General features: G+C 38.7%; 1 protein-coding gene across 5 annotated transcripts in view; it reads left to right on the top strand.

Annotated features, from left to right (window-relative positions):
• LOC144690711 (putative helicase with zinc finger domain) overlaps positions 1-24892 on the top strand; it is a 453895-nt gene that overhangs the window by 6755 nt on the left and 422248 nt on the right. For 4 of the 5 annotated variants that reach the window (XM_078558475.1, XM_078558473.1, XM_078558477.1 and 1 more), the window contains 5 exons: positions 8901-9104; positions 23161-23197; positions 23377-23501; positions 23599-23655; positions 24841-24889. In XM_078558475.1, the coding sequence (XP_078414601.1) occupies positions 8916-9104; positions 23161-23197; positions 23377-23501; positions 23599-23655; positions 24841-24889 (457 nt within the window). In that variant the 5' untranslated portion in view covers positions 8901-8915. The remainder of the gene's footprint in view (positions 1-8900; positions 9105-23160; positions 23198-23376; positions 23502-23598; positions 23656-24840; positions 24890-24892) is intronic. The other variant, XM_078558476.1, reaches the window with a different exon arrangement.

Here is a 24892-nt window from a genome sequence, read left to right on the forward strand (position 1 = left end):
GGAGGGAAAAAACAAATTCAGCTTGAATTTAACAAATTAAAAGCTTACTAAGAAATACAATTAATATTTGTTGCCCTGAATTGTAGATTGTTGCTTGGTAAACTCATCATGTGTGATGATTAAACACAGTTTATTCAATTTATTTAATTGATCTGGGCATTCTTCTGTGTCAAGGTAGAGCCAACCAGAAAAAAAATGCTGAATGCTGAACAAAACCACTCTTCAGAAATTATATTGGGTCACTGAAAAGAAAAAAGCAACTGGTTTAGAAAATGATCTTAGGTTTCAGTTAATAGTTTTGGAGTTTTATCTGTGCCCTAGGGTGTTATTAATGCATTGTGACCACTTCCATAGAACACTACAGCACAGAAAACAGGCCGTTCGGCCCTTCTAGTCTGTGCCGAAATATTATTCCGCTAGTCCCATTGACCTGCACCTAGTCCATAACCCTCCAGACCTCTCCCATCCATGTATCTATCTAATTTATTCTTAAAACTTAAGAATGGGCCCGCATTTACCACGTCAGATGGTAGCTCGTTCCACACTCTCATCACTCTCTGAGTGAAGAAGTTCCCCCTAATGTTCCCCCTAAACCTTTCCCCTTTCACCCTAAAGCCATGTCCTCTCGTGTTTATTTCTCCTAATCTAAATGGAAAGAGCCTACTCGCATTTACTCTGTCTATACCCCTCACAATTTTGTAAACTTCTATCAAATCTCCCCTCATTCTTCTACGCTCCAAGGAATAAAGTCCTAACCTGTTTAATCTTTCCCTGTAACTCAACTCCTTAAGACCCGGCAACATCCTAGTAAATCTTCTCTGCACTCTCTCAATCTTACTGATATCCTTCCTGTAGTTAGGTGACCAGAACTGCACACAATACTCCAAAGTTGGCCTCACCAATATCTTATACAACCTCACCATAACATCCCAACTCCTATACTCAATACTTTGATTTATGAAGGCCAGTATGCCAAAAGCTTTCTTTACAACCTTGTCTACCTGTGACACCACTTTCAGGGAATTATGTATCTGAACTCCCAGATCCCTTTGTTCCTCCGCACTCCTCAGTGCCCTACCATTTGCTGTGTATGTCCTACCTTGGTTTGACCTTCCAAAATGTAACACCTCACACTTTTCCCTATTAAATTCCATCTGCCATTTTCTGGCCCATTTTTCCGGTTGGTCCAGATCTCTGTGCAAGCTTTGAAAGCCTTCCTCGCTGTCCACAACACCTCCAATCTTAGTGTCATCAGCAAACTTGCTGATCCAATTCACCACATTATCATCCAAATCATTGATATAGACAACAAACAACAATGGTCCCAGTACAGATCCCTGAGGCACACCACTAGTCACAGACCTCCAGTCTGAGAAGCAATCATCCACTACCACTCTCTGTCTTCTCCCACACAGCCAATTTCGAATCCAGTTTACAACTTCTCCATGGATACCAAGTGTCTGAACCTTCTGAACTAACCTCCCATGTGGGACCTTGTCAAAGGTCTTACAATAGTCCATGTAGACAACATCCACAGCCTTTCCTTCATCTACTTTCTTGGTAACCTCCTCGAAAAACTCTACAAGGTTCGTTAAACACGACCTACCATGCATTTGGCTGTCCAAATAATTATATATCAGATCTCTCAGAACATTTTCCAATAATTTACCTACTACTGACGTCAGGCTCACTGGCCTGTAATTACCTGGTTTAATTTTGGAGCCTTTTTTAAACAACGGAACAACATGAGCTACCCTCCAATCCTCCGGCACCTCACCCGTGGCTAAGGACATTTTAAATATTTCTACCAGGGCCCCTGCAATTTCTACACTAGTCTCCCTCAAGGTCCGAGGGAATATCATGTCAGGCCCGGGGGATTTATCTACCTTTATTCGCTGTAAGGCGGCAAGCACCTCCTCCTCTTTAATCTCTATATGTTCCATGAAACTGCTGCTTGTTTCCCTTCCTTCCTTATACACTATGCCAGTTTCCTGAGTAAATACTGATGCAAAAAAACTGTTTAAGATCTCTCCCATCTTGTGAGGCTCCACACATAGACGACCACCCTGATCTTCAAGGGGACCAATTGTGTCCCTTACTTTCCTTTTACTCTTAATATACTTGTAGAAACCCTTTGGGTTTACCTTCACATTATCTGCCAAAGCAACCTCATGTCTTCTTTTTGCCTTCCTGATTTCCTTTTTTAGTATTTTCTTACATTTTCTATACTCCATGTATCTGTCAGTCAATATAGATATTTTTGTAAACGGAGCTCTGTTTATTAAGAAATATGGTGGCGAAATTGCAAACTTTTTTATTTTGACCATCCGTTGTCCAGATGCCCAGGTCAGTTTAGACTCTTAAAATCTAACTCATCATGTTACCTATTTCCAAGGTTACTGATGCATCAAGTATGTTTTGTACCATTTGTCATTAGCAGAGAGCTGGTGGCAAGAATTAATTAGTCCTGAGGAATAATTTGCCTGCTAAAATGAGATTTCCATTTTCATGGGTGTATTTTTTGCCACTGCTGCCCTGTCCCAAAAGTATATATTTTTAAAATATAATTTTCTTGCTCAGTGCTTCATATGTCCTAATTTTGAGTTGCTGTATGCATTCTGCATGTTTTATCCAACTGTAGCTTTTACATCAGGTTTAGCTATTTTATTTAGAAGAAATGATAGATCAGAACCAACATCTTATTTTGCATTCTATTGCTAAGGGAAGCCAGCTTTTTAAAGTCAGTTCTTTTCTTGCCATTTCTGTTTTGTGATACAATTATGAACACACAATAGACTGATCAGGCATTTTACCACCCTAGACTACATAACTTAAAATGGACTGTGGCAGTGCTTGTGTATTGACATTTTCACCTATTTCTGGACTGGGAGTTGTCAGGTAATGACCAGAATCGAGATTTCTTGTCTAACTTTTTTTTTGAAAGATACAAAGGAGCTCCCTAATTTTATTCTCTCTTCACTTGTTTCCCGTTACCCTTGTTCCTTCTAAATGCCAGACCAACCCACCACCACCCCGCCCTCTTAACAATCCATTCGAACTTTGAGCTTGTGTAGGGATAGAGGATAGTACAGTGTCAAGCATCCAAAGTCTTCACATAGATTATATAACTATGTTTTAAACAATTTTGCCTTTACTTCCATCAGTTGAATTGTTTCCATTTTAAAAATATCACATGGGCTGAAGTAAAACCACCAATGAGGAAACCGAGGGCAAAATGGATTTACAAAAATGCACTGGATCATATTATAGAATTAGATCATTGTATTCAATAACTATATTTTTGTTAAGAAGTTTGGAAATAATTTCTTGTTTCTGGCTCCCAGTGATGTTATCAGCTTTGGTTATGGAATGGGCTGAATGTAGAATTAAGCCCTCTTGTTACTCTGGTTCCAATGATCTACTTCTATTCCATCCTAATAGGCAACTCCACCAACTGCAGTGGATTTCGCCTTACGTCAACTGTTACCAGGCCTCTTAAGTGACACTCAATTGAGTACTCGGTAATAAACCATTGTCTCCACACACTCGCATCAACTACTTCTGCTAAATTTTTGACAATCAGCTACCTAAATGAATTTCGCTTTTTAGTTGTGTGAAAGACAAAGACCCAAAATGCAGGATTCCGCAGCAGAGATTAAAAATAATAGGACAGAAAATGAGGTAAATTAATCAGTTGTGGCTGGTAACTCCAAAATGGCTGCACAGAGAGGTGAGTGAGAGTTTTGCAGTTGAGACCCTGAGCAGAAACCTCTGTTTTAAGCCATGGTTTAAACATGGTGTGGTTGAAGTGAGAAGAAGTGTGGTTAGGATAACCTTGTTGTTATATTATTGGGCTTGCAATTCAGAGACCTGGTTTAATAATTCACAGAATGTGAGTTCAAATTTCACCATGGGAGTTCAGATATTTCAATTCAATGGCGAATTATGATGTAGAACATTACTGGGAAGCATTTATAATGGCGTTCAACAGAACCAAGGAAAAATATATATTCTGGCTCAACAGTAACGAGACACTGGCTGAATAAAGAAAGATATAAGGAAAAAATTGAGGGTGAGGAAGGGGATGTACGCTGCGTACATGGACAACATAAGACCAGGGAGAATACAAAGCAATCAGGAAAGAAGGCGAATAGGAACTATTAAATTATCAAGGAACATTAAACAAAGTCGTAAAATATTCTACAGGCAAAAATTTTAAAAATGTTTGTATGTTAAGGAGCAGTTAGAATAAAACCAAAGGCAAGGATAGCTAAATGGAAGAAATAAAATAATTATTTTGTTTCACTATTTAACCACTGAGTTGGATCAAGTGAACATGATATTGGAAGATAAGATTAGAAATGATATAACCACATTTTAAATAAAAAGAAATATTAAAGAAGCTAATCGAAACTCAGGATAAAATCCCTGGTCTGGATGGATTGCATCACAGATTTAGAGAAGAGATAGGAGAGACTGTATTACACAAATTTAATATATTTTGTTTAAAAAAGATGTAGTGCCATAGGACTGATTGCTATCTATATTTAAAAAGGAATGTCCAAGGAACTATAGATCAATTATCTTAAGATCAACATTAGGAAAATCAAATCTTGCTTCACTAGCCTCATTGAATTCTTGGAAGAGGGGTAGAATTGAAAAGTAGAGAGGTTCTGCTCAACTTGTTTTGGACCTTGATTAACCGATATCTGGAATACTTTGTACATATGTCATATAAAATGATACAGAGGGACTGGAGATGGTACAAAAAATGTTTACAAGGGTAATACCTGATGATGCAAGCTTTTACCTATCGGGAAAGGTTGAACAGGCTGGGTCTCTTTTGTCTTGAAAAGAAAAGGCTGAGGGGTAACCTAACAGGTGGTCTTTTAAAATTCTGAAAGGTTCTGATTGCGTAGTCAGAGTGGGGAAGAGCAAAACTAGACCCCATCACCATAAGCCAGTCACCAAGAAGTCAATTGAAGAATTCAGGAGAGACTTCTTTACCCAGAGGGTGGTGAGAATGTGGAACTCATTATTCACCTGAACTACTCCTTGAAGTAGTGTAGATAAATTTAAGGGGAAGCTAGTCCAGTTTATGAGGAAGAAGGGAATTAAGGAGATTATCCTGATAAAGGTAATTGAGGAACAATGGGAGGAACCTTAGAGCATAAATGCCAGACGTTTTGGATGGGCTGAATGGCTTATTTTTGGGCTGCATATACTATGCAATTCAGTTTAAAAGTGAATTTGCCAACCATAACCGAGAATAACGTGGTATCAGGACCAGTGACTGTTGTTTTAAAAATCCAATTAATTCACCACAACTGCAAGAACAACTTGCGTTTACATAGTGCCTTTAACACAAAACATGCCAAGGAGTGCTATAAAACAAAATTTGACACTGAACCATGAGATATTGAGACAGATGATCGAAAGATTGGTCAAAGGGGTAGGCTTTAAAGAGGATCTTGAAGGAGGCAAGAGAGATGGAGAGGTTTAGGGAGGTAACTCCAGAGCTTAGGGCTGTGGCTGGTGAAAGTATGGTTACCAATGGTGGAGCAGTTAAAATAGGATATGCAAGAGATGTTGCGACCACAGCAGATGCTATTTGCTGAGCAAGCCAAATCCCAGAGGGAAACTTGTCTTACTGATCATAAACTTTTTTTGTATTTTGAAAATGAGGGAAAAACTACTGACCCCAGAAGCATAGAATCCCAGTAACATATTTAGAATTTTAAAATTAAAAGATTCATTGACAAGAAGAAAAAAAAAACTAAGAACTCAAGATTAAAGTTTCACAGTTAAAACAGTTTTATAAAGCATCCCCCAAAAAACCCCCACTTGGTCAGAACACACAAGTAAACTACTTGGCAACAGCTCCCTTATAGATATTTAACCATAAAAATCCAGTAATATTACAAGGCAGTAACTGATGTCACTTTAGTAAAAGGTATACTACATGACTCCTCACTCTCTTCCACTCCGCTGTGGAAATCCAAAAGAAAGATTAAGAAACAGGCTATTTTCTGAGACAAAAGACTTCTCTGGTTTGACTGGATGGCTGTTTCAGATTTCACACATTTTCTTGGCACAGAGCTGGTCTCAGGGCAACTCCCCCACACAGCCACCACAATTCAACAAAACATCTTTCCTTACATATCTTTTCCCCTTTCATCTTGGATTCCATTGTCCTGAAACACCTCTTTGAAGTCAACTTTTCCAAAATATAAAAGTCTCATGTTTGTCTATTGCATCCACTTTTGGGTCAAATAAAATTTAATAATGCTCCCTTGTTTACTGATGAAACCTTTAAGTTGTATAAGTCCCTTGACACTTCCAAACTCCCCATTGAAATTTAACAGCTGAAAATCCAAGTCTCTATCTCTTAATGCAAATTTCTAAACCTAACCTATTTACTTATAAATCCATTTTACCATTGCTTCTCATTATAAATGCATGCATCTAGCATCTTTACTGTTCATCTCTCAGTTCCCAAAGGCAAACTCTTTACTAATTTAGTTTAATTAATTAATTTTAATTAATTTAATTTTAAGTTTAATTAATCATGCATACACACATGCATGCATGTACGCACATACAGCCTTCTTTACAAAATGCCACCATATTCCCAAAAATATTTTAAAAAATCCATCTTCACAGAGATCAAAATGGAATGAGTGTTCAGATCTTGGATACAAATGTCCTTTTGATTAACAATGAGATTTCTTTCACTTAATCAGGCTTGTATGTGGCTTGTAGCTGTTTGAAGTCAAGCAATTCAGTTGTTTCAAACCATTCGAGAAGTAGGTCCACCACCATCACCATCTGAGGCCAGCTAGGAATGGGCAGTAAATGCTGGAAGTGTCCACATTTTGAGAATGAATGAAGTTCAACAAAGACTGTTCAGAGATATAGAATATTAATTAAAATAGAGAGGACAAGAGAGTTGAAGCCTGGATGTGAGAGAAGAAATGCATATCAAATGACACAATATAAAGGCAAAATACTATGGATGGTGGAGATCTCAACTAAGTGTTGGAAAAAATCAGGTCCGGCAACATCTGTGGAGAGAGAAACTGAGTTAACATTTTGAGTTGAATATTACCCTTGGAACTGAAGAGAGGTATAAATGGAATGGGTTTTATGCTGTTGAAAAATGGGGTGGGGCATGGGTCAAGCGGAACCTAATGGGAGATCAGGGAAGATTAAATACCAAAGATGTCATCGAACAAAAGGCAAAGGGATTGACAATGGTAGTTAGTAAAGAAACAAAGCATTGGTCCAGAGTAGATGTTAATAGCAGAATAAAGGTCAGCTTTGTCTGGAAGCAAAAGCATGAAAACAAAATACAAACTGGCACTTTGGGGGATGGGGGCTGGGGGAGTATCCAAAATGGAGAACAGAGTTCATAGTCTGAAGTTGTTGAACTCATTGTTGAGTCCACAAGGCTGCAAAGTGCCTATTGGAAGATGAGGTGCTGTTCCTCTAGCTTGCATTGGGGTTCACTGGAACATTGCAGCTGGCTGAGGACAGAAATGTGAGCATGAGAGCAAGATGGTGAATTGAAGTGGCAGGCGACTGGAAGGTTAGTGTCATGCTTGCAGCCTGAGTGGAGATATTCCACAAAGCAGTCACCCAGTCTATGTTTGTTCTCCCCAGTGTAGAAGAGATCATGTTGTGAGCAATGATGACAGAATACTAAATTAAAAGAAGTACAAGCAAATCACTGCTTCACCTGGAAGGAGTGTTTGGGGCCTTGGACAGTGAGGAGAGAGGAAATGAAGGGGCAGGTGCTATAAGGGGATGGATTGTTGGGGATGGTAGACGAGTGGAGCAGGGTGTCACGGAGGGAACAAGACACATTGTTGCTTTTATTCCTTTCAGCTGGAAGAGCTTCGCCAGAATTGCTAAGTATTCAAGCCTTAACCTGTGAATTTAATTTTCAACTTAAAAAGGGTTTCAGATAGGAAGTTAAAAATCTTAATTCATTTAATTTAGAATTAAGAAGACACACAACTGTACCATTGTTTCCATTCATGAGTCAATTAGATCTTAATTTGCTTGGAATTTTAAATAAGATGCATACTTTTCAAACTTGATTTTTTTTTAATGTTGAAAACGATAGAAGAAAGCAATTCATGTGCTGAAAGTGTGCTTTCTAATGTGATGCTTGATCTATTGTTAAGCTACAGTTTCAAATACTAGAGGCTTGCTAAGAATGTTGAACAAGTAAACTAAAAGTTGTCACAGAGTTTTAGTGCCACTAATGTACTTGTCCTAGAATTGGTTGATACTGGTATAAAAAGTGAAAACTCTTTAGTTTCTTCAGACTGACATCCCATTTTGAGGATCACTAAAATTATTCACCAGACATTTAAAAAAAAATTATTTTGAAGCCTTTTGCACTCATTGTTCATCAGCCTCTCGCTCTACCCAAGAAAGAGAGGAATAACAAACAGGCTTTTTTTTAATGGAGCTATTACTGTGTCACACTCCTCAGTTACTTGTGCATTATTTCTGTCTTCATGTGGATATCATAGTAAATAAATGGCTGCTTTCCTGACTTAACAAATTGCTAAAAATTAAGTAGCTTTCAGATTTTTTGGGTTTCATGTGTTTCCTTGTGTTCCCATAAATGAATGTATACACATATTCAGTGACGTTCAGATGCCCTCTGCAATGAGAGAAACAGAGAGACTTCAAGATTAATGGAACTGAATTACTGTGGTTGGGGAAAATTATTTTGAGGCCTAGGATCAAGTAGCTTGTTGTCCTCTTTTGAGTGTTTAACAAGTACCTCTGGATGCTGTGCAAGGATGGTAGAGGACTTGCTTTTCAACTAGTGCAAAGCAATTGGACAAACGTTTCTTCAATTAATTTGTAACTATCTATTGCAGGTTTTGGTCTGAAACATGGCTGAAAGAAGGCCTGGAGAGTCTTGTGACCAAGCATACCAGCAGGCCTGGCTGCAGAAGTGTAAACTGGCATATAACTGCAAGGAAGGGCTGAATGTAACCAGCTACACTGATGGTTCTACTGCATCAGTCGAGGCTATTAGACTTCAGGAATTACTGTACAGAATCTTATGTCTCATACGGCTGGTAAATACTTTATTTTAACCAAAATATTTATGTTTTGATTTGAAAGGTTTCACAGCGCTTAAAAATGTTGGTCTTGTTTCTCAAAGGAATCATTTTCCATTGATGCACTGAGCAGTGCAGGCTCAGACACAACTGATTCAATTTTTTCATTTGATTTCAAAAAATTGTAAAAAATGAGGTTCAAAAGGACAAAAATGATGTCTTTATAAAGAAAAACCTGGATTTTCAACTCTAGATTACATGGTTTCCTTCCATGGTCCAAGTTAATCCAGCCACAAAGTACAGTTTCTGAACCAGAATTATTGGATGCTACAATAAAATAAATAAAAAGATGAAGGTAACTTGGGTGCTGTGGGGAAGTTGTTCCCAATGGTTTTGCAGTTACCCATTAAAATTTTATGTAAATTCAGCAGTGAATCATGGGAAGGAATAGAATGCACTATATTGAGGTACTGCACTGGCAACCTGGAAAATGGTTTTGGGCGAGGCAGTGGGTGGAGGAGTGGAAAAATACTTGGTTTAAGGCCCTTTTTTACAGATTGAAAATAATGCCTGCATTCAGGAATGCTTTGATTAACCTATTGAAAGCAACAGAGGAATCTTAAATGCCAACAGGACTGATGGGAATAAAGTTTGAAACCGCAGCAACAATTCAGACTTATTCTGAATGGCTTCTCGTGTTTAGATTAAACTACTGTTTTCTTGAGTAACCTTGCTGTCTTCTGAGCCAAAACATGCTTATTATTTGCCACATATGGATTAATACAGCACTGGTTTAACAGTTACATCTGACTCATGATGAATTGCTTGCTGGAGAATATGTGAGATGGCCATCATATTCTGCTGTCACCTGAAAAGGTGGAGAAAGCAGCATCAGCAGATGACTGCATACAAAAAAAGGTCAATATTTATTAATGAATAAAAGCGACAAATCAGCCAGATACTATTTAATGCATTATGCCATGGAGAAATAGAACTAATTAATTTACCATATTCCAAAAAACTGCTTCTTACACCTGTAGGTAACACCCTCCTTTGTATTAAACAGCTTTCTGTCTCCTATTTCATTTGGGATGAGATATTGCAAATGGAATGCATGAGCTTCAAATATCCATGAAGTTCATGACTGTTTAGGACAGGATTGAGGAATATTGAAAAATAAGCAAGTATTGTACCTTTTTGGGCTTTAAAGACAAGACAACAGGTGCTTATGAACAAAGGCAGAATACATGAGAATATGTAAAGCTTAGCACCATCTGCATCATAAGTACCTGATAAAATTTGACTATCAACTTGCACCCAGCATGAAGCAAACCAGATATTCTTTTCATCAGTAATTTCTAGACTTAGTATAAGTCTGCTCGTTTTGAATGTTGGATTGAAAAGGGAAAAGACCTTGTGTTTGTTAGCTATCAAAGAGCCCTTCTCTTAATTGATTTTTGAATAGAGGGCAGTGTTTCATTGCATACAGCTATCAAGTCTCCTGCCTTCAATTCTAACCCTTAGGAAAGAGAGAGCAGCCACCTTTTAAAATAAAGATAAATTCCCATTTGGACAGATTTTGGAATTTTCAAAATGCAGCAATCAAGCACTCAGTTTGTACTGAGTAATAAAATATATATTTTTTGAATTACCCAGAAGCATGGGGAGCCTATAACTTCTCTGTAACTTTGGCCAAGGCGTTGCCATGGAGAATCAGAATAGACTTGCCAATCAATCAGCGTCCCTTTTCTGCTGTAGAATAAATCGTTGTGATCATTTGAAATTTGGCATTCTTGTGTTTGCCCTGATGAGTATAAGATGAAAAGCTTCAGCTACATGTATGTCTCTCTTTTCAGCCATATTCATGTTCTGTACTACCAAGTGACTTAAAATATAATGCTTGATTTGAATCCATCATTTTAGTGTATATATATTTCGTCTATTCCATTCCGTTGAAAATTGCATTTCAATAACTGAAACCCATGGTGATTTCAATGTTTATCTTGGTACGTGTAAATGCACAAGCCTTACTTTACATCAAGATGCTGGGGAAGCCATGCGAGTTCTCGCAGCATTTCGTTTTGTAACTACAGAAGGTAAAATAGATTTATATGCTGAAATTGTGCTGTTAGAACATAGTTGTAGGAAAAAACATACATAACTGGCATGCTTATTACTAATTGAGCTTTTGTTGTGAATTGTGCAGATTGTAGTGAAAGGCCATTTAGAAAGCATGATCAAATTAATTTTCCTTTTTTTTCGTTTTGTTAATAAATTTGATTAGTAAAAATACTATATGTCACATTCGTTTATGCATGTCATTTCTTGAGATTTATTTAATCTTTTAAGAGTTTATGCACTTCATGCAGGAAACCGATTTTCAATGTTTTGTATATATAGTTCAATGACCATATGTCTCTTTTGAAAATAAAGTAAAATGTGTAAGTGACTCTGCAGAAATGCTTTTCAGGAAGATAACCCAGTTCATTGCAGGATGGATAATTGAAGTTGCAGCTTCTGTTTACCAGATGCTGTTTCTGTTGGCTTCTCCTTCTGTAGCTACTTATTTTATTTAATGTATTTTTATTTTCTGTAACATCTACCTTGCTGCTCCCTTCTTCAATCCCTCCCCCCAGAAATAATATTATGCTTTACTCCATAACAGTGGGTTGGTGTCTTGTTCTTTGGCAAACCATTTTTTTGATCTACGGAAGGATGAAAACATTTTCATTTCCATTACCTTGCTAGTCCCAGTTGAGTCATTACAGGGGAAGAATTCTACTTGCAAACGTTGGAAGCAGGAAATTTAATTCTGTCAAGCTGTTCCTGGAAACCTAAAAACTGGAATACCCAAGGAGGCCATTTGGTCTATCCCACCTGTGCCATCAACTGGAGTAGCTGGTTCTAATTCAATTTCTCTGCCCTATCCTTGTGTGAAATTTATATTTTATCCTTGAATTGTTACCCAGTTTCTTTTTTAAATGATGCATTTGCCACTATCTCAATAGTTACTTCAAGGTAACAAATTAATAAAGTTTTTTTTTAAGCTCCTCTCTCTCTCTGTTCAATCTCCCAGTTATAATTCTGACTATATATCTCCATTTTGCTTTCATTCTAATCATTGTAGAATTGTAGCACAGCGCTCTTGGAGCTCAGTCAATACTGATCTCTAGCTACAAAGTGATGCACAAGAGTGACCCTGGAGAAACACGTGGCCTTTGTTGTGCACTTCTGCTGACATTAGGTACTTAGTGTGTGAGTAATCATAAACTCAGACTTCCTTTGTTCCACTCTGTGCCACAACACATTGGTATCCCTGTGTTCTGTGCTACCACTGTTGCTAAAATGGAAGAGTAATATTATTTGTAAAAGAGTTAATGGATCTGTTCCCTATGCTCTGTCTGCAGAGCCATGAGGCAAGCATCACATTTATTAGAGTTCATAGTGCAAGGATACTTTGTGATATTTGATACAAAATTGAAGGAAAAGAGACTTGCATTAAAATAGTGCCTTTATCTTTCTCAAACCCCCTAAAGTGCCCTTGTACAACAGACTACTTTTTAAAGCCATGGTTAAGCGGGTGAGCACAGTAATCATTTTGCATGCCACAAGGTCCCTCGTAAGATGAATGGGCAGTTAATTTTTTGGCTGTGGTGGCTGAAAGTAGACATAGAGAACTGTCTAAGATAAAAGCAAAATATTGCGGATGCTGGAAACCTGAAACAAAATCAAAAATTGCTGGAAAAACTCAGCGGGTCTGACAGCATCAGTGGAGAGAAAGACAGGGTTAATGTTTCGAGTCCATATGACTCTTCTTCAGATATATTTCACATTTTTCTTTCTCTTTAGTTCTGAAGAAGAGTCATACGGACTCAAAACGTGAACTCTTTATTTCTCTCCACTGATGCTGTCAGACCTGCTGAGTTTTTCCAGCAATTTTTGTTTTTGTTTTTGTTTGTGATAGAGAACTGTCTGTTCTTTGAAGAGTGCTGGAGAATCTTTAGCATCAATATGAGCCAACAGACAGTAGGCAGAGTCTTAGATTAATGTCTGATATAATGCAGCACTCCGGTGTGATATTGAGCATCAATTAAATTGTGCTTGAACTCAACCTTCTGACTGAAGGGGTAAGATTGTTGCTAAGTCAAGTTAGTGCATATATTATTGTGAATGTTTTTCATTTGTTTATACATATCTCTGTTCACATGCGTGTTTGAAAACAATATAATTCATGCCTATTAACTTCCAAATATGTAGATTTACGGCTAGTATCTTGCATTCCTCAGTTTATGTAGTTGAAAAACAGGCAGTGTGCAATATTGTATATGTGTTTTTACAGCGTTCTGCTGGAATTAAATGGAGTGCAATATTACTCGTGTAATTCAAAACACATTCAACTAGTTTACTGTGAATTGTTTGACAGTCATGTCTTCCCTAGATGAGTCAGGGCACCTGAGAAGATGCAGGTATATTTTACTTAATAAAAACTATAGGCTGTCTATCGTTGCCTGACACTGATTATTTCTTAAAGTTGCTAAACTGGCTTGAATTTTACTCTTGTGATTTGATAGAGACATTGTTTAGTTGAACTACTATCTGTAATTCTCTGTCAACTATCTGCTGAGTGTATTTTTCAATACTGTTACGGATGGGGAGAGGTGGTGGGGTAACTTTTCCCCTTTTACCTTACCTCTTGGTTGTTTGCAACAAGATGTATATTTTAGAGGGAGTGTTTTAAACCCTTTGGGTGTTGTGACTTTAAAGGATAAAACATAAAACAAGCTTTCGGATAAGTTGAAATCAAAAGACAAGATACACGTTTATTCACACAACACCCAGAATGTAAACACAATACAACACTCATTCCCTCAAACACACAGGCATATACACACAAGGAAATATATATTTTACAGATGACTTGTGCACTTCGATTTTCTTATTATTCTGTTATTAATCTATCACGTGTTTGAATTGATCCTTTAAGGCGAACTCGTTGCAGGCCTGGATGGGGGCCCTCTCTTGTGGTTCTTTGAAGGTGAATAGAGATTGGAAATCTCTGGATTTTCAGATGAAGTTGCATTCGAGCTTCTGTAGAAAAAAGAGATTTTTTTTTGCAGGTGGGAACAAATTAGCCCCTCTCCCACTGCCATGGTTGACTGATTGTTAGGCAGGGATCTATCTTCTTGCTGGAGGATGGTCCCTCTTGTGCCCTATGTGTCGTCTCTAGTAAGTTTTGATCATGTGATCCATGGTTCTATTATCCACACGGACGATATGATGTTAGAAGCCATTACCATACAATGGGGGATGTTCATACCTGCTTTTAATAAACTGGGTTCTCCCCAACTCTCTAAAACAAAAACAAAAATACCTGGAAAAGCTCAGCAGGTCTGGCAGCATCTGTGGAGAGGAACACAGTTAACGTTTCGAGTCCGTATGACTCTTCAACAGAACTAAGTAAAAATAGAAGAGAGGTGAAATATAAGCTGGTTTAAGGGGGGGTGGGACAGGTAGAGCTGGATAGAGGGCCAGTGATAGGTGGAGATAACCAAAAGATGTCATAGACAAAAGGACAAAGAGGTGTTGAAGGTGATGATATTATCTAAGGAATGTGCTAATTAAGGGTAGAAAGCAGGACAAGCAAGGTACAGATAGCCCTGGTGGGGTGGGGTGAAGGAATCGAAATAGGCTAAAAGGTAGAGATAAGACAATGGATGGAAATACATTTAAAAATAATGGAAATAGGTGGGAAAAGAAAAATCTATATAAATTATTGGAAAAAAAGGGGGGATCGGAAAGGGGGTGGGGATGGGGATGGAGGAGAGAGTTCATGATCTAAAATTGTTGAACTCAATATTCAGTCCGGAAGGCTGTAAAGTGCCTAGTTGGAAGCTGAGGTGCTGTTCCACCCGTTTGTGTTGAGCTTCACTGGAACAATGCAGCAGACCAAGGATGGACATGTGGGCATGAGAGCATGGTGGAGTGTTGAAATGGCAAGCGATAGGGAGGTCTGGGTTATGCTTGCGGACAGAACGAAGGTGTTCTGCAAAGCGGTCACCCAGTCTGCGTTTGGTCTTTCCAATGTAGAGGAAACCGCATCGGGAGCAACGAATGCAGTAGACTAAATTGAGGGAAGTGCAAGTGAAATGCTGAAATGTTTGGGCCCTTGGACTGGGAGGAGAGGGGAAGTAAAGGGGCAGGTGTTGCACCTTCTGCGGTTGCATGGGAAGGTGCCGTGGTTTTATCTCCCCAACTCTCTGTTAGCTTTCAAGCTATCACATACTGAGATGGAGGGGAGTGGGGTAGTTTCTGTAAATATCCAGACAATAAGGTGGTGGTGGGGGATGGTGGTGTAATGGTAATGTCACTGGACCAGTCATCCAGAGGCCCAGGCTAACACTCTGGTTCAAATCCTACCACGGCAGCTGATGGAATTTAAGTTCAATTATTAAATCTGGAATATAACGCTAGTCCAACTATCAGCAATTGTTGTAAAAACCCATCTGGTTCATTAATGTCCTTTTACGGAAGGAAATCTTCCATCCTTCCCTGGTCTGGTTTACATGTCCTCCTGACCCCCACAGCAATGTGTTTAACTCTTAACTGCCCTCTGAAATGGTCTAGCAAGCCACTCAGTTCGAGGACAATTAGGGATGATCTTGGCCTTGCCAATGATGCCCACATCCCATGAAAAACTAAAAAAAGAGATAAAATCAGAGGTGGTTTCGTATCCAGAATGCCCCTTCAAGGGAAGAGCACACCACCCATGGACATTTGCCGTTTAATGACTTTACAGAGACATGAGCTTGTTCTTTGTCTGTGCAGAAATTACAAAAGTCTCCTGACCCCCATGCTCCATTTTGGGGCAAGATACATTGTCCCAAAATGTCCATTGTCTTCATACGCTTGCGGGTTTGATACAAGCATGACATTACCCAGAGCTTGTTATTTAAAGATTTTTGTACTTTCTGGTGAGCCCACAAATTCCTTTTTCTGTGAAGTGATTTACACATTGCAGAAAAATTTGAGTCGCAGTTGGATTAAATGAACTGTAACTAAACATGATTGACAGAATAGTGACTGGAATTTCTTACCATTGCTGTCTCTGAAAAGTAACTATTGCTAACGTTTTCAGCACTAATACATTTTGGTTAGTATGAAGGAAACCTGCCTGTTGCACATTTCTCTGGAAAGAAGATGGGAAAGTTGAGGGACTGTACCATCCCCCAGTTGGAAGCAAGTATCTGCTCACATTTTCCCCCAGAAAATGGTCTCTGATGTGAGTGGATTTTTTTTTAAGCAAAGGGTGAACCAAAATTTCTTTGTTTTAATATTTGTTGTAGAGAGTAATTTTGAAATTAGATAGGGCACCTACAGTTCCGGCTTTCTGAGCTTGCTGCACTGCCAGCAGGAAGCCCAAATTTAAATCTATTTTAGTATTTTGAGTCTAACATGATTCTTCTTCAGAACTCCAAGTCATATTAGACTCGATGTCTCTTTTTCTCTCCACAGATGCTGCCAGAATTGCTGTTTTTTTTCAGCATTTTGTTTTTATTTCAGATTTCCAGCTTCCGCAGTAGTTTTTTTATTTGAATCCATTTTGTTGGACATGTTATAATTGGGTTTCCTTCACATTTTGTCAACATCTGCCAGTGCACAGGGACGGCACAGGGAACAGAAACTGGAACACTGTCTTGGTTAAGGTCTTTTTATACCCTGCTCAAGTTACGTTCCCAGTTGGATATGCAAAGGAGTGAGAAGGAAACAAATTGTTTCATGGGGCAGATGTAAACGATCCCTCAGCAGTATTTGAAGAATGGGGACATTTTTGTGTGCCAGTTAACGTTTATCCCTCTGCTAACATCTTAAAACAAATCTGATCCCTTAACTCAGTGGTATTGGCTGTTGTGTTTACCTACATAACACAATTGACAACCAATAAACATTGTTGGTGCATTCTGAAGACATGAAAGGTGCTATATAAATGCAAGTTTGTCATTAAGACGCAGATTGACGGAGCCAAGGGTTATTGATTAACTTTGGGGCTAGAATTACTGCTTGTCCAGCTCAGATTGCCATACCTGTCAGAAAATTGGATTTTCTTTAGCTAAGTCAGAAAAATCCAAGCCTCCAGTGATTGGTCCATTCTTATAGCTTTTATTACTGAGGCAGGCAAACTGACCGATCATCAACAATGTCCTGGAGTAATGCATACCTGTAGGGTTCTTGTATTGGATGACCTAATCCTAAGCTTCTATCACCAGTTTTGTCATTTTCGGCCAAAAGGGACCTTTTTTTATATCTTCCTTCTTACAAGAAGAGTTGCAAATCAGTTATTAGCCAACTGATGACTGTGGATTTGGGTTCTTGTATATCCCATGGAGTGGTATTTTCACTAGTTGGAGGTGTAGCAGTTCGGCAACACCTCCTTTTCACAGCCCAATCATGATGGATATTGAATCCTGGCTATATGTTTGCATATTCTCATCTGTGGCCTCCAGGTAAAAATCTTCCAGCAGTAGTCAATTTGATTCTGGGTTTTCTCAACAGCAATTGCCTTTGTTGTGGTGGAATGACCTACAATAGGATACTGTGTTGTGTTAGCCACAGTGTTGTTGAGATGGTTCACTTATCCCCAACAGCTTAATTGTGCTCATCTTAAAGGTATTAAGGAATATGAGGCTAAAGGGGATATAGAGTTAGGTTGCAGATCAGCTACAATTTAATTGAATGGCAGAACAAGCTTAAAGGGCTAAATTATCTACCCCTGTACCAATGTTTCTAAAGAGGTGCATCTGCAATGAGGCTGCCTCCAGGGTCCACAGTGATAGGTTGACATAGGCCATGAATTCATCTCAATGCTTTGTTCTGGATCTCGAATCAGGTGAAGACCAGAGGCCGTGAAGAGCTCTTTCAGACAGGTCTTGTACACCTTATGCTTGCCTTGGATTAGGAAGTGGCTGTTGCTGAAGAAAGACCATTTGAGTAGGGTCCTGAAGGAGTGACTTCCAGGACCCTGAAAGACGACGATGAATCAGAAATGTATATATCTTGTAAAACCCTTTTAAGCTCCCCTCTTAGGCTCTATAAAGAGGCACTATATCTGAGATGACCTACTACTATATTTCACAGTTTAACCCACTGACTCACATTCTGGATAGAGTGCATTGGGCCCCAGGTGAGTCTGCTAATAACACTATTGTCTGCAAAAAGGAGCACCACAATACTTTTAAAAAACATGTACAACTGACATTAAGTCCAGTCCTTAAATATCATTCCAAAATATTATGGATGAAGGACAGTGGACAGCCTCTCATTGGCTATGTGATCTTGTTACCCAGCCTTTTGGTATTTGAGATCTGAAGCACTTTTTTCTCAATGACGGTTTGAACTATTTTGTTGCAGTTGGATAAAAGTATCAATGTGGAAGGTAGTGTTCCAGGAATCTTAAACACCAGGAATAAAAATCCATGTAATTGGCAGCATGGAAAGAACTTACAGTTTTACTGATAGGTAAATTGCTTGGGAGTTCAGGAAACCATGGAACTGAGCTGAAAAGAAGCTGAATCATACATTTACTCAATATGTGACTTATACTGGACCAATGACAAGTGTTATTGATGGGTTGATGACATTGAGGAAGAAACACTCAATGTACTTGCTAAAAAGTGCCTGATTTAATGTATAATGTAATGTTTTTCCTCAAAGCTAAATGGACCTAATCATGCAATGCTTTCCAAGAGCTAAGAAGGTATTGTATTTATTCACTTTGTGAATAGGAGACTAAAAATGTTCTGTTCATGATATGAAGGGGTGAGATTGGGAGGCACTTTTCAGGAAAACAATGACTGGCTACCTACAAGTGTACAAACATGTCTTCACAGTATTGTCTGTCAATGAATATAACTATAATAGATGTACTACACAAGATTTACAACCCAGTTAAATATAATTTGCACATGTATGAGCTTAATTGCAGGGCGAGAGTCACTATTTTCCTAAATTTACTGAATTGTTGCCAGTCTGCAAAGTTCAAAGAGAAGGATGGTCTTTGAATATAGAGAAATATTTGTGATGGGTAGATGTTAGTTTGGAGACTGTATCCAAGGCTAGGCATTGGAGGTGCTTTGCAGCACATACCTGCAACATTGCCTCTTTTTTTGAGAAAAAGTCAGTCATGGGATGTGGACATCCATGGCATTTATTGTCTATCCCCAGTTGCCTTGAGAAGGCGATAGACCATCTTCTTGAACAGCTGATAGAGGTTTCATACAACAAAGTGCCTTGCTGGGGCAATTAAGAGTCAACCACATTGGTATGGGAACTAGAGTCACATATAGGCCAGACTGGGTGGTAGGTTTCCTTCCGTAAAGGACATTAGTGAATCATTAGGACTTTTATGGCAATCTGACGGTCCTTCATGGTATCGGCATTTTATTTCAACATTTCTTTTGAACTGAATTAAATTTGTCAAACTGCCCTGGTAGGACTTGAGCTCATTTTTTTCTGAATTATTACTTCAGGCACCTTGACTACTAGTCCAGTAACAACTACCTAACTGAAACAGTTGCTCTTGCTTTTTAAAAAAAACCCCACCAGATTGGGGTAAACAGTAGGTGGGAAGAGAAGGTGATGAAAAACAAAACATTGTTTGATATACTGGGCTGACTTAGAATAAGAATGAAAAAGATACAAATGATTCTTGGCATGTTTTTATTATATGGCTAACTTGATTAGTGCTTAGCTTGTAGCAACTGGTCTATGATTTTGAGAGGAGATGATCTTTCAGTTGGCCTTGAAGGTATTAGTTGCAGAGTACACTTGCAGCTAACATATTAAGTCACACAGCTGCATTTTTAATTATTAATGAGGGTATTGATTGTGGTGACAATTGGTCAAAGTAACAAAAGTTAAAATAGAATTTAAAAAGTCTATGAAGAATGCCATCAGGAATTAACTCCTGATTTTGCCTGTGGCTGGATGAAGATGGTCAATATGTTCTTTTGAATGAGAGAGAGAGACACTCACACATTCAAAGGGCTTGGTGACTTAATTTAATGTCATCGGGCATCTAACATGGTTAAAGAAGAAAAGTTTTTCCATCTGTAAAACTGGTCCATGAAGTTCAGGATGTGGTAACAACTTTTCAATAACTGCACTTTTTCCATAGGTGTTCCTCAGTTCCATTGGTGCTGACCAAATACTGTAAATGTCATTCATGCACTTTTGGTATTTCTAATCTTAAGAATAAGGTTGGACTTAGCCTACAAATTACCCTATTTAACAATAATGCTCTACATTAGAATCCATGTTGGATTTTGACTACTTTGCCTGTCTCTTGAAAAATGGAAAAAACACATTTGGAACCAGACTAGTGTAACCTAAAATTATTTCTTCAGTTTATTTGTGTCAATTCAATTTACAAAAGCAAAGATACAAGATAATTAATACATCTAAAATGTCTGGAGATGTTCCACAGAGAGCAACTTAACATTTTTTCAGCTTCATACTCCGATGCTAAAAAAGAAACAGTCCTGTATACTCTGTGCCAGCAATGCCTTTGAGTTCAATCAAGGTTTTCTTTCATAATGTAAGCTTTTGTTACAAAGCTGCTTCATCCTGATGTGCTTTCACTGAGAGAGAAAGCTGATGAACCATGACACACTTTTAAAATTTGCATGCAGGTTCTGGTTGATGGCAAAGCCACAATTTTATTGCCCATCCTTAGTGGCTCTGAGGAAGTGGTTATGGGTCTTTTCCTTGAACTGCTGCAGTCTTTGTCCTAATGGAGCTCCCATTGTGTTAAGTAAGGAGTTGAAGCATAGCCTGTGTACAAGTCAGGATGGTGGAGAACTTGAAGGTGCTGGTGTTCCCACGCTCTTTCCTGTGCTAGAGGTTGCAGGGCTGAAAGGTGCTGTTGACTTAAGCTTTGTAAGTTGTGACTGTGTCCTGCAGATCGTACATACTACAACCACAGTATAATAGTGATGGAGGCGTGATATATTGAGAGGTAACAAGCAGATTGCACTATTCTGAATTGTTGAAACCATCTTGAATATTGTGGCAGCTGCACCAAAATAGGAGAGCGAAGTATTCCACTATGTTGTCAACTTGACCCTAGTAGGTGGCAGCAGGCCAGGAGATGAGCTACTTATTGGAGTACCCTGCCTCAGCCTGGCTTTCAACCATGGTGCTCCAATTAAGCATCTGGTCAAGATGTTGATGGTAGGTCACTTGCAATGATGGTGTCATTTAAGTTCATCAAGAAGTGTGTTTTTTGTTAGAGATAGTTATTTCCTGACACTCGGGTAGTGTGAATGGTATCTGTAACTTGTCAGCCAAATGTTATCCAGGTTCTGCTGTAGACTTGCATGTGCTCCTTCATTATTAGAAGAGTTGGGAATGGAGCTGAAAATTGGGAAATGGTTGACAAGCAATTACAATCATGAATTTATATTGGAGGAAAGGTCATTCATCAAATGGCTGAAGATGGTTGAGCCAAGGAAGCCGTTCTGAGGCACACCTGCAGCAAAGTCTTGAGGCTGCGATGATTGGCCTTGCCAATCATGACTGTCTTCCTTTAAATATGATTCCAGCCTTGATGGCAGCCGCTGTTTACTTTTTCTCTGATATTTAGCTTGCCTTAATATCTCGATGATGGTGTTGATGAGATCTGAAGCTTTTGAAGATGTGATTACTCAGCGACTATCTCAGTACTAATGCTGTTCCCCTATATAACAACACAGATTCTCATAAGATTTACCCGAGGCTGAAATGCAATATTATGGAAACCAACCACTGGAGACAGCTGAAGGACCTTTTTGAAATAAATTAGCACAATCTGCAATGGGGGTTTGTAGTTTGCAGTGTCCCGTCAACATTTTAAACAAACTGTTCTCATCAAATGGATCCTTTTTTCCTAATTAACTCTTGATGAAAGAGAAACTGCCTATTTTATTCAACAGATGTTAATGTCCTTCATTTTAAACTTGGGGAAGGGACAACCTCTATTTTAAATTTCAGTTTCTTTTGCAATATTCCATTTGGTTAGGTTTCTTCCATGAAATAACAAGGAAGACTTTACAGAATCATAGAAATTACAACATAGGAAGTCAATCAGTTATTAGCTAATGCTAGTTCATCAAGTCCCCCATAAAATACGTGCCCTTGCCACTAATTTCATAATTTTTGACCACTTGTCTAAGACCGCGTCATTCATTTGCACCCTTTGCATCGTGTTCAACCTTGAATTGACCTTCAGTCCTCATACTCTTTCCATCATAAAGACTGCTTACTCTCACCTGTGCAACATTGCCCACCTCTTCCCATTTCCGTGCCTATTCCACTGAGACCCTCAACATGTCTTTGTTTCTTCACATTTGACTGCTGAACACTCTCCTCGCTGGCCTTACAGTCTCTATCCTCTTAAACCCCCACTTATTCAAATCTCTGCTACAGATAACATATCCCTCTTACCACTTCCTTGCTGATGTACATGAGCTTCCAGTCCTCCAAAGTACGAATGTAAAATCCTCGCTTTCATCCTTAAATCTTTTTGTGGTTTTATTGCAACCTCATTTACCCACAAGCAGCCTGTTTTTCTGATGCTGCTTCTTGCACGTCTCATCCTTACTTTGTCCTTCTATTGCTGGTATATACTTCAGCTGGTATATCCTCCCTTCTTTGCATGGGGGGAGAGGAAGTTAATTTTACAGTGAAAATAGCTTGCATGCATTTGAAATAAGCATTGGGAAGCACGTTTTTGTTATTTTTAAATGTGTATTTGCTGTGTTTCACATGTAGTTCATTGGCAGGGCATGGAGCGCACTGTCGCAGATCTAGGTGTGCTCTTAGTTTTTGGAGGGGTGCAGATGAGGAAGATGGGAGAGGTATAAATTGAATGTAATGCGTAATATTGTCCTTAGGTGAATACAAACAATCTAAATTTTAACACTTTAAATTGTATGTTATGTGATGGATTTTGCCAATAAACATGGGAATAGTATTAAATATTAGTTATTGTGTAGTATTTTGGCACTTGATTGAATGTAAATATTTTTGTATTTCTTTACAGAAGAATTACAAAGAGGCTGAAGAAGATTGTAAAAGTGGTAAGTTGCATAAAATGGCTTCCATTAATTATATGTGTAAATATAATGTTTTCTGTTGAGGTTTTTTAGGAATTGTTTTTAAAGTTTTAATATTGAAAAAAAACAACCTATATATATTTAGTATGGCTTTTGGTGATAGATGTATTTTTCACATGTTAATTAACTGTTCTGTTCCCAAGTTTTATGCTTCCATGAAATTCTGGGGGAAAACCTGTTAAGAGATGTGTTGGCATCACTGGTTCTAGAGGGAAAACTGAAGGATGTTTATGATGCTTTGTGCGATTGTAAGACTGAAGACTGTATGGTAGGTCAGCATTTTGGCGATTGAAATTTGTTTTTTAATTAATGCGATTTCAGTAGAATTCATAGCGCACAAAGCACATGTCGCTTTATGCTTCCAGAATGGAGCCTCCTTAAGTCATCTGAGACGGCTACTGCACTTACTGACGGAGTTGCAGGTAAGAGATTAATGTATGATTATAGAACTTAAATATGTTTCCCTTGAAACAAGTAATGCGAGAGCAGGTAACTGTTCTGTGCGTTTTTGGGAGGGTGGGAATTTGAGTATACTGCATTATTTCATTAGATACAGAATGGATGATATGTTAGGGTTAAGTTCCTCCTACTGTCACTGACAATATGCCTCATCTCCAATCTCTGAGAAGCACACCCAGCTATGTCAGTGTGATATGGTAATTTGTTAAATCAACAATCTGTCAGTGAGAATGCTATATTAGGTGCTGATTCTATTTTGTGTATGGATTTATGGCTACTGGGAAACAACCCTCTGAACTAGGACCCCAGCATCTGGTAGAGACCAATGATGATCTGGGCTAGATCAATTTAAGGCACAAAAGTTGAGAATTTGAACACTGCTATTGTATTGCCATTATTAGTAGTTTTTGAGATCTTGTCTATTGCTTTATTATCAAAGATTCTTTCTGGCTAAGTCACTAAAAATGGTTAACCCCCTCCACGGGCCCGACGTGACTTCGCCCTCCCAGGCCGCCAAAATCTTACTCTCCAGGAGCCTGACGTACCTGGTTCCCTGGGCTCCAGCCTCGACGTTCCAGGCTTCCCGGGCTCCGGCCCTGCCATACCTTTGCTTCCCTCGGTCCAGTAGGCCTCAACACACTCACCAACGCCAGTGTTTTCTGTCCTCCAATCAGAAACTGTTTCTTTCCCTCATGTGGGAGAGAAGCAGTCTCTGATTGGAGGAGTAGCTCCATGCAGAATCTTCTATCAAAACACAGCTGTTTTACCCGAATTTTGAAAACTGGCTCTGGGGGCTGCATCCTATGTGGGTTGTACATTGGACAAGCCTGTGTTAGAATGTTTGAAGCTTCAGTGTGCATTATGTTAACTGTGAATGCTCTGGACTTTCTCAGAACAATATAACAAGAAATTGTAAATGCTTACATTTCCAGTTCTAGGTAGGACCCAGGTACCATACCATACCTTGTTAAAGCAGGTCATAACTGTTCTGAAGGTAGAGAATATTATGTGACTCATGTACAGTGGTTTGCACAATCTATTATAAATGTGTTGCAGATACTTAGTTACATTTGTAAACAGTGATGCAGAAGATTAACAGAAACTTTAAGGATTTTAATTATTTATGTGAAGTTTCTTCTTTTTTTAAGCAGGCTGCAACTAATGGTGCTCTCTTTTCATCAGAGCAAGATGCCAAAGGTG

The sequence above is a fragment of the Cetorhinus maximus genome, chromosome 15 (genome assembly GCF_964194155.1).
Source record: "Cetorhinus maximus chromosome 15, sCetMax3.hap1.1, whole genome shotgun sequence".
Lineage (NCBI taxonomy): Eukaryota > Metazoa > Chordata > Chondrichthyes > Lamniformes > Cetorhinidae > Cetorhinus > Cetorhinus maximus.